General features: G+C 39.2%; 1 protein-coding gene across 9 annotated transcripts in view; it reads left to right on the plus strand.

The window, feature by feature from the left end:
* Positions 1–8,200, plus strand: part of TNS3 (tensin 3) — a 247,589-nt gene extending 239,389 nt beyond the window's left edge. For all 9 annotated transcript variants that reach the window (XM_035316737.1, XM_035316734.1, XM_035316735.1 and 6 more), the window contains 4 exons: positions 1,285–1,453; positions 2,840–2,908; positions 3,052–3,078; positions 4,837–8,200. In XM_035316737.1, the coding sequence (XP_035172628.1) occupies positions 1,285–1,453; positions 2,840–2,908; positions 3,052–3,078; positions 4,837–4,981 (410 nt within the window). In that variant the 3' untranslated portion in view covers positions 4,982–8,200. The remainder of the gene's footprint in view (positions 1–1,284; positions 1,454–2,839; positions 2,909–3,051; positions 3,079–4,836) is intronic.
* The last annotated feature ends 2,900 nt before the right edge of the window (positions 8,201–11,100 follow it).

Genomic DNA, 11,100 nt, shown 5'->3' on the forward strand with positions numbered 1-11,100 from the left:
GAACCTCCAGAGCGTGAAGTTACTGGGCTGATAGCCATGCTGGAATCAAACTTACACTTATGCAGTCTGTAAATTGATGATTGCTTAGCTGTTTTGAAAGTGTTGGTGTCTAGCTGTGTATTTTATGTAGATAGTACTAAGAAAAGGCTTTAGTCAAATTACAGACTAGCCATATGAATAGAGGAGTTTTTTCATTTAATCTTTGCTTTCATAGTAGGGTTGGCAAGACAGGCTAAACTGATAACAGCATGGTAATTTGCACACATCTGCTGCCAGAGTTGTAAATTCTTTCCTGTATACTTACACAAATGTTTTAACCAAAACACAAAGTCAGTTGGTATCAGTGTTCAGTTATGGATGTGTTTAATTATTTCTTGTGCTGTAGGATAAGACTAAGAGAACTCTTCAGTTTCAAAAATGTTATTAATCTGCTTGTAACTTTGACTTTACACAAGTTGAAAGTAATTAATCATGCAAATACTTATTTTAATACTATACAATCTTAATAATTAATACTACATAATACCATCTGTCATTTTTACTGTATAATACTATATAGTGTGATACAGTACTATAGTACTATTATATAGTGCCATATTATATTAATACTTACTGTCCTATTGGTCGCTGCAGATTTGTTTTGAGAACAGATTAAAAAATAAATTAACTGTTTGGTAGCTTTTGAAACCAATGAGCTACTTTTTATAGAGACATACCAGGAGATACTAATATCTGTAGGAGAAGAAAAGGGCTTCTGAAATAAGTGCATGCAGAGGTAAAGAATCAACCTAATATATTGAGTAGTTAATTCAATTTGGATGTTGCTTTGTTTGCCCTAAAATTACCAAACATACAAAGCACTACAGAATTACTGAGATATGAATTTTGCAGCAATCCTCAGTTCTTTGAGGGGAGAAAACTGTTAATGTCTTGCTAAATGAGTGAATAGTTTCCTTTGAAGGTAACAAGCACCATTTTAAAGTATGAAATGGATCAATTTATACTGAAGAAAATGTGTATTTTCTCCTTGGCTGTTGTAACTGAATTAAAAACAATGGGGCAGTAAAAGGCTCCAAAACTGAACTCCAGAATTACCATCTTAAAGTATGAAGCAACAGTGGGACACGGTGAGGTACAAATAGATGTGGTATTTTTTTTGTCAATCTTCTGTGTTCACCTTGTAAAGGTGGAAAATTTACATTTTATTTGGTGTTGTTCAGAAGATTCCTGTCTGCTTGCTTTGATGTAATGACCTCCCAAAGTCTTTCCCATCTTTCATTACAGCGTGTAATGTTTGGTATCTGAATTCGGTGGAGATGGAGTCCCTCACAGGTTATCAGGCAGTACAGAAAGCCTTGAGTTTGACGCTGATGCAAGATCCTTCTCCCATCTCAACTGTTGTCCATTTCAAGGTGTCTGCACAGGGAATCACACTGACAGATAATCAAAGAAAGTAAGCAAAAGAAGAATGGGGAGAGAGTATCTGTCCTTGTCTCCAACAAATGTCACTTGCTTTGAGTTGTTTTTCTAGTTATGTTCTTCAGTCTCTGTTTCAGAGACAAATCACATATTAGGAGACTACAGAGTCTCATTAGAGACTATATCATGTATTAAGATTGCATAAAGAACAACAATGTCTGCTATCTCTTGAGATTGCCAGCAGCCTGCAGTACTAGAGGATTAATATTTTAAGATGTAGGCATTTCTTCCACATGGCATTTTCTGTCTCTGGAAGGTTACTTTGCCATGGCATTTTTTTCATTGCAGTTTATTTTAGAAAAAGGGAAAGTAATGCCTTTGGAGCATTTGATATTCAGTCTATTCAGTGAAGTAATTTATCTTCACAGTATCCTTCACCAGTATAACTGAACAGAGCTGGACTGAGCAGACACTGTGTATGTTCAGGATTTGAGAATAGTGCTCTGGATAGACTAGTGTATGTAAACTACTATGATAAAAAATAATTTGTATTTACTCTGTACTGAATGCTATTAGGGCTACTAAAAAGTATTTAGATTTGAAAACTGATCATTATAGTGGAGGGATGACAGGAATTTATTATAGGTTAAAAAGAAAAAGAAAAAAAAAGTTAGACCTCCTAGTTCCATGGGTTCTGAAACCATTTGTAGCAGATCAAAGAAAAAACCTTAAATCATAACACATAGGAGTCCTTATATGTAGAAACTTAACATAATCAAATTATTCACAAGTTCCAAGAAGCTGTTGTTTCCCACTGATATAGTGTATAAGCAGTCAGTTTCTGGAAAAAAAAAATCATACTTCTAGTTCATTTCCTTTGCTTTAGGGTCAGATTTCTTATGGTCCCAAACTTGAAGTTACTCTTTTAAATATGGATTTATTTGGCTGGAGCAGTTCATGGAGTGGGACTCTTTATCAGGGAATGTAGTGATAGGGAAAGGGATGACAGCTTTAAACTAAGAAAGGGTAGATTTAGATGAGATATCAGGGAGAAATTCTTCCTAATGAGGGTTGTGAGGCACTGGAACAGGTTGCTGAGAGAAGCTGTGGATGCCCCGTCCTTGGAATTGTTCAAGGCCAGGTTGGATGGGGCTTTGGTCAACCTGATCTAGTGGGAGGTATCCCTTCCCATGGCAGTGAGGTTGGAACTAGATGATCTTTAAGGTCCCTTCCAATGGAAACCGTTCTATGATTCATATAGTTCATATGGCTTTAAAACTGAGAATCAGTGATAATAAAAGCTATATATATTGCCATTATTAAATTTAGACTAAATATGATTGATTTCTCAGATCTGTTTAGTGTTTCAAATTTTAATAATCTTAATTATTTCTAAAATATTTTATTTCCTCCCATCCAGACTCTTCTTTCGGCGACATTATCCAGCCAACACTGTTATTTTCTGTGCCTTGGATCCACAAGACAGAAAGTAAGCAAGACAAGTACTATTTCTAATACATTATTTGTATTATTGATCTACAAAAACAAGAAAATAACAGAAGTGTCATTTTATTTCTCTGTTCCTTTTTTTTCTCTTTTATTTTTTCTCATTTCTTTCTTATGGACGTCAAGATGGATGAAAGATGGCCTTTCTGCAAAGTAAGTTGAACCTGTCTGAGTCTCTTGTAACTGAATGCTTTAGGAATATCATTACAGTGATCAGTTTGTAAGTTTTCTAGTTAAGTTTGTCACAGGTGGAGAAGGGACAGCAGAAAGGTAAAACTCTCCGTCCATTGCAGTTAGACTCAATTCACTTCATCCGAAATTCTGCAAGTAATGGCCTAATTAAGTGATGGTTGGATAGCTGGAACCAGAGTTAATATGGTTTGTTTACAAACAGGTCTGTGATTTGCGCAAAGTTTCAGAAATGAAAACAGCTATTTGCTGCTCAGTTGAGTGTCACTTAGCCACTAAAACTAACCGAAGCTTAGTTGTTTCACATAAACTGTTGTCTTTAAAAACAAAAAAATTCCCTCCCCCCCAAAAAAGCACATACATGAAAACAATCCTAATAATACTAGTATCTGACATAAATATAATTACCAGTGGACTGCAAAGTGTTTTTGTTTCAATACCAACATCATTATCTCCTCCCTGACACCCTTCTACCTGCACCAACACATACCGCTCACCACACCAAATTCCCCAACTCAAAGATAGGTAAGAGAACAGCACTACTGAGTCAGCTTAAATGTATCTCCAGAGATGGTAGCATGACACTGACAGCAAACAAGACAGGATGCAAAACAGAAAGAGTAGAAGAAAGGGGATAGTATGCTTATATGATTCTGGCCATCCTGAGCCACTGAGGGAGGAGCTTCTGATTTGGCTGGTGCAGTCCATGGGTTAGTATTAAAGGGAGGGTAGGGACAGGTGACATTATAGGTTGGAGGGAAGAGATGCCATCCAGCAGGACCTTGACAGGCTTGAGAGGGGGGGCCTGTGCGAACCTCATGAAGTTGAACAAAACTAAGTGCAAGGTCCTGCATGTGGGCTGGGGCAATCCCAAACAGAAATACAGGCTGGCCAGAGAATGGATATGGGCGTGGTAGTTGATGACAAGCTCAACGTGAGCTGTCAATATGGGCTTGCAGCCCAGAAAGCCAACCGTATCCTGGACTGCATCAAAAGTGTGGCCACCAGGTCGAGAGAGGTTGTTCTCCCCCTCTCCTCTGCTCCTGTGAGACCCCACGTGAAGGACTGTGTTCAGCTCTGGGGCCCCCAGCACAAGAAGGACATGGAAGTATTAGAATGAGTCCAAGGGAGGGCCATGAGGATGATCAGAGTGCTGGAGCACCTCTCCTATGAAGAGAGGCTGAGGGAGTAGGTATTCAGCCTGGAGAAGAGAAGGCTCCAGGGAGACCTTATAGCACCCTTCTGATACCTAAAAGGGGACTACAGGAAAGCAGGAGAGGGATTCTCTGTCAGGGGGTGTAGTGTTATGATAAGGAGTCGTGTCTTTAAACTAAAAGTGGGTAGATTTAGATTAGATATTTTACTCCGAGGGTGGTGAGGCACTGGAACAGGTTGCCCAGAGAAGCTGTGGATGCCCCATCCCTGGAAGTGTTTAAGGCCAGGTTGAATGGGGCTTTGAGCAAGCTGGTCTAGTGTAAAGTGTCCCTGCCTGTGGCAGGGAGGTTAGAATTAGGTGATCTTTAAGTTCTCTTGCAACCCAAACCATTCTGTGAATTGGACCACTGTTTTTAGCCATCACACGGTACCTTGTTTTTTACATCAGATGAAATATGATTTGTGCATTTGTCCTTGTCCTTTTGATTTCTACAGTATCTTTTTTGCTTTATGAAATGAGACAATGTCTGTCTGTTCTCTGATACAGTGTGATTGTTGCCCTTGCAGAGTATTTGGGTTTGTTGCCAGGAAGCAAGGCAGTGCCACAGACAATGTGTGCCACCTGTTTGCAGAGCACGATCCAGAGCAACCTGCCAGTGCCATTGTGAACTTTGTATCAAAGGTCATGATCGGATCACAGAAGAAGATGTGACACCTTTCCAGTGCTGACTCAGAGCTCTTCACTGACATTGAAGGAAAGTGCTGAGAGGAAGTCTGTTCAGCAGCAATGTTATTCCCAAGAAGGAAAACAGAGGACAGTCTCTCTGCATTATGTTTGCAAGAGTTCAGTCTTTTCTTTGAGGATGACTCTTACTTAGCAAAGCATTATTTGTTTCTTTTTATTTCAAAGGACAGAGCAAAAGAAGCTGTTTGCCACCCAAACCCATGTAGCCCATACCTGAATGAAGCATAAATGAAAAGCTTTTCTCCTGAAGGATTTCTAATATATGTTCACATGCGATTTCTCATCATTTATGGGAGCAGAAATATTCACTCACTAGACTGTGCTACCTTTTAGTGCAGCAAATATTTCATATAACCTCCACAAAGAAACTTGCCATAGTTGCATCAATGGTAGCTATACGCCTTGCAAACATGTTCTTGAGAGAATGATGGTCTGAGGAGACCATTTGCTATTCTCTTCATCTTTATGTGAATCAGTGATGGGAACTGAATGGAGGAAGGGGAATATGTATGTGAAAAGAAGGCTTGTGCAAGTTGATTTCTGCTTAGAAAGGAACAGCAATGTGGAATATTCAGGGAGATTGCTCTGTATTTAGTGTAAACAAGGCTGGGCAGTTCTAACTTGAATCGTTTTAAATAGGGAAGAGGTGGCAGGAAAAAAAAACATCAGTTGCATGGAAATGTATTCTGTGATTATTTTTTTCTGTATTTTTTATACTAAGAGCTAAGGGAAGATACTGTGTTTTAATAACTGCAGGATAAAAATGAGGGAAAAACAAATAAAATTTTATAATTTATATATTTTTGCTGGTACCAAATTATTTATAGTAAATCTCAGAACTTGATATATCATGTAGATATCCTTAAACAAGAATGTTGTGCTCTGCCCTTTAGCAGTGTTTTGCATAAATAAAAGTGTGTATAGCATGTGCCTTGCTGTAGACAGTAGAGTTTTGTATTTTGACTTTTGTCTTACTGTGTGACCAACTACTACCCGTTTCCATGTCTCTTTGCAATACTGTTTCGGTAGTAACATTTGTTCCCCCTTTTAATACTTATGTAAATGTTTTTTTTTTCAGTCCCCTTTTTACTGAACTTTTGGGGCTGTGTTTTTAAATTTTTATTAATCTGTAGGAATTATTTTTATGCTTTATAGAGACAAGAGATCCAAAAGGAATTTATTTTGTTACTCTCTCCCATTTCTTGAGATAATTTGTTTCATGATTTGTACAGCTGTCACACCTGTACATATCTCTGTATATTTTTCTAAGCAGATCTGTATTTTCAATGCACAACAAAATGTTAATTAGCTTTACAGCAACAATAAATTACAGAAAATGGATAAAGTAGGTTAGAGTGGAAATCTTCACAAGGAAGGTAAGCTTTCACAAGGAGGTCTACTGTATAATTCCCATTCACAAAAGAACAGTTCTAGACCTCCATATCAGAACTGAGGGTAATAAAGCAACTGCAGAGTAACAGTACTGAAAGTTTCATTGCCTCTGTTTCTTTCATGTGTGGTTGTCAACATTACAATAATAACCTAAGGTTTAAAGTGACATGCTGAATTCAGCATACTGGATGCATGAGGCACTGGGTTAACTAGTAACTGCATCCACTTTGCATGTTTAATACTGTCATCCTCTTTTCCTAAATAATGGCTAAACCAAGTGGAAAACACTGGGCTGTATGGTAAGAATGTTCCACCAATCTGAACTACATTTGTTCTATGTTTATATAAGCTACACTTGTATAAATGACTATCTGCTTTTCACTAATAGCTTTCTTCCCAATTTCCCTGATTTATTAGGACCATGGAAACATTGTTCAGTGACTACAGCAAAAAATACTACCGAATTGTTTAGTTAACAGTTTTGTATAAATAACTTCATACTGGAGGTAGGGTGGGGGTGGAGGATGGGACAGAAAAGACAGAATAAGGATTTAAAGTTCAATGTATTTGGACCAGGAAGTGGTGTATTAGTAACAGTGGGCATTGGATGTTGCAGAAGGGTGAAACAATCCAAAGCATTGTAGCTACCATTGAAGCAACAAAGGCAAGTGCCACTGATTTTTACCAAATAATTCTGTTCTTCTGACACAGAGGTATTAAATGGTGTTTATGTACTTTCCAAAAATGCAGTTCTCATTTCTAGGAACTTTGATTCTTTTGAAATGTGAGAAGTTTCCTTTTCGTATTCTTTTGGTGTGCCAAGAACCCAATTGCCTAATCTAGTCAGCCAGCTGGAGCCCAGTGAATTTAATCAGCTGGCATCTCAATTAGATTGTCAGTTTTCCTAGTAGAAAAATGTTATGCAATAAATCTGATATGCTGTGAGCATTCAAATGAGAAGGAAATTTTTATATTTTTTCACTTTTGTAGGTGACATTTAAATTTCAGCGTGTCTTACTAGACACCAAGTGTTGGCCTTTGGGCTGAAAATATAGCATACGTTTTCCCCATATATTGTCATTTCCATTTGAGGCTTTATTTTTATTCCTAATATGTTCTTAAGGCCTGCTGAATTCAGGAACATAAAGAGATGAATGCTGCCACTCTTGGTGGTGTTTTCTGGGAGTTCAGATCTATTTGGTAAGTAGGAAAAAGAAGTTGCCCTGTTTCTAAGGGAGTTTTTCTATTATGCATTCCTTTGGATGGTAAATTGTCACATGCTTTTGCTTTTTAATGAATTAAAAATTGCAGAAAGCAAAACAGTTCAGTATGTACCATTGTGTAGTGTATGTAGAAGGATATTCATGAAACTTATGTTCATGGCAAATACAAGATTAAATAGTTAATACAGCACTTGCTTTCCAAGGTTTTTGGTAGATGTGTATATGCAGTTTCATAACTAATGCCAGCAAGTTGACACATGTATTTAGTCAGGCTCCTATTAACCTGCTTATTAAATATACTATTATCTTACAGTGTTATACTACAAAAATGCTAAACGTCATGTCTTTAATTACATGGTTCCCATGTATCCAACATTATCATTAAAATTTTAATGTTTCCTTCTTGTATTTACCTTCTAAAATAGTGATTTTTTGGGGTCTTTTTCTTCAAACTGTAAAGCAGTGAAAGGTCTCCAGTATGTAAATGAATGTTCTATAAATTCTTTGTATAGTCATTTTCTCTTTTCTTCAGATATTCAGATTATAATAAAATTATGAAAGTGAAATTGCACAATACAATGTTACAGGACAATCTGTTCTGAAAGAAAGTTACTTTCTTGCACTCAAAACTAGTTAATGGGGGAAATCTTGGTGAAGTGAGAACAGGTTGCATGCAGAAGTAAGGGTTTAACTTCATTTTTTAAAGATTTCTTTCAGGAATCTGACTCCACAAAATTCTGCGGAGTCTGAGCTGCTCAAGTCTAGTCAGAGCATGTGATTATCCTAGATCTTTTGCTTTTAAAATAATATAAAAGTGCCTTTTGCCTGCATTGAATATTTCATTATTCAATGAAGGAAGAATGCATGATGTCACTTTCTGAGATGTCTGTACCCATTTAAATGACTCCAATGTAGGCACTGTTCCTCTACTGTGACTACACTGGAAAAACTTCCAGAGAAGTGGAGGTTGGGAGGTGTAGGTGGGTGGAGTGGGGGTGGCAATATCTAAGCCCTGACTGAAATAGTTCTCTGAGTACAAAATCTGCGCATCAGCCACACATTGAAGGTGTTGAATTATATACATGTTTTATTGGGATTATTTCTGAGAGTGATAAACTCTGGTATATCATGCTAATACATTTTCTATGAGGTGTTGGCTGGCAGGAATTTTTGATTAAGTATGCTTGGCTGTCATTCATTGCTACAGACCATTGTGAGGTTTATGCATAGGCATAATGTTAGAGAATTAATTGCAAAATTATTAATCTTTATCAGAATTAATTATAATGTGGAACAGATGACAAGTACACAATAGTACAATGGATCTTCTGTGTCAGAGTCGTTTTTATTGAAATTCCATTCTTGAATTCAGATACATTTGTACACACACGTACAGATATTGCTCCACTTTGAAGGCTGCTCTGGGGTCTCTTTGCTCCAGTGTATAAAAATCTTCTTTTAATATTCATCCTAACTGTATTCACAACTAGTTTACAGAATCTGAGAAATACAGAATGGACAGGGTTGGAAGGGACCTCTGAAGATCATCTAGTCCAACCCTCCTGCCAAGGAGGATCACCTAGAGAAGATTGTGCAAGATGGCATCCAGGTGGGTTTTGAATATCTCCAGAGAAGGAGACTCCACAGCCTCTCTGGGCAACCTGTTCCAGTGCCTCACCACCCTTCTACAGTGACTGGCTCCATCTTCTCGACACCGCCCCCACAAATATTTATACACATTAGTGAGTTCTACCCTCAGTCTTCTGCCTTTCTGGGCAACCTGTTCCAGTGCTCTGTCACCATCACAGGAAAGAAGTGCCCTTTCATATTCAGCCAGAACTTCCTGTGCTTTGGTTTGTGCCCGTTGCCTGTCATCCTGTTGCTGGGCACAACTGAAAAGAGATCGGCTCCATCCTCTTGACACCCTCCCCTCGGATATTTATATACGTTAATGAGGTCTCCCCTCAGTCTTCTACGTTCCAGGTTATACAGCCTGTCTTCATACAACAGGAGCTCCATTCCTCTCATCATCTTCGTAACCCTCCTCTGAACTCACTCCAGTAGTTCTGTGTCCCTCTGGTACTGGAGAGCCCAGAACTGGACGTGCTACTCCAGGTGTGGCCTCACCAGGGCTGAGCAGAAGGGCAGGATCACCTCCCTTGACCTGCTGGCAACACTCTTCCAAATGCAGCTCAGGATACCGTTGGCCTTCTTGGCCACAAGGGCACATTGCTGACTTGTCGTCAGCCTGCTGTCCACCAGGACTCCTAGGTCCTTCTCTGCAGAGCTGCTCTCCAGCAGGTCAGCCCTCAGCCTATACCAGTGCTTTGGGTTATTCCTCCCTAGGTGCAGGACCCTGCACTTACCGTTGCTGAACTTCATGAGGTTCCTCTCATCCCAGACCTCCAGCCTGTCGAGGTCCCTCTGAATGGCAGCACAGCCCTCTGGGGTATCAGCCACTCCTCTGAGCTTTGTGTCATCAGCAAACTTGCCAAGGGTGTACTCCATTCCGTCATCTAGGTTGCTGATGATGGGTGGCCCAGGGCTGGATGCACTCCCTGCAGAAGGAGTGCCCGCAGGTGTCCAGCTGAGCTGTGTCAGCCAGTGGGCCCAGGCAGATGGTGCAGATCTCTTGTCTCTTCTGAATGCAATCTTCCGAATTCTGTGTACATGAAGTTGTTCCTATTCCAGTACTGTTTCTTAGCATCAATAGCTGTTTTCTCCCTGAGATATTTAGAGCACAATGTCTTACCCTCCTTGCTTCTCGTAGTCTTCCTTTGGTGTGGCTAAATTAGTCAGCACTAAGCCTTTATATTTTTGTATTTGAAAGCATGCAGAGGCCTCTTTTGTTTTACTTTCAGTTAAGTAATTTCTTTGAAGGGAACCTGAAGTGTCCAGACAGATTTCTTAAAAGGGTCACAAGCTACTGCACTGAGTTTCCAAATATTTAGATTAGAAACTCTTGGAACAAGAAAAATTGGCCCACCAAATAGTAAGAGTGAACTCCTCCACTGCTTCTTCTGTTAACACCTAGTGTAAATGTTACCCTAACATAAAGTACATCAGGCAGTGTACACAAAGGAAATGATGAGGGCAAATAGCTAAAATTCTAAAAAAAAAAAATAAATCAGAAACAAGGATCTTGCAGGAGACTTAGTAAGTCTGGCAGACTACTAAATGGCAAAGAGGAGCTGTTGGGGCTTTAATCAGCTTGCTGAAGAACTGAGAAGGCATTTCCATTACACGTTACCACAAGGGATATCAAGCCCAGTGCTATGGGTACACGCTGCCCCATCATCTGAGTCATTAATGAAGATATTAAGTGGGATTAGACCCTGTAGTGACCCCTGGGGTATACTTATAGTTACTGGCCTCCAGCTAGCCTTTGCACCATGGGATCACTACCCTCTGAGCTAGTCCATTCAGTCAGTTTTTGATTCATCTCACTGCTTGCCCATCCAGTCAATGCAT

Source organism: Oxyura jamaicensis, chromosome 2 (genome assembly GCF_011077185.1).
Source record: "Oxyura jamaicensis isolate SHBP4307 breed ruddy duck chromosome 2, BPBGC_Ojam_1.0, whole genome shotgun sequence".
NCBI classification, from domain to species: domain Eukaryota; kingdom Metazoa; phylum Chordata; class Aves; order Anseriformes; family Anatidae; genus Oxyura; species Oxyura jamaicensis.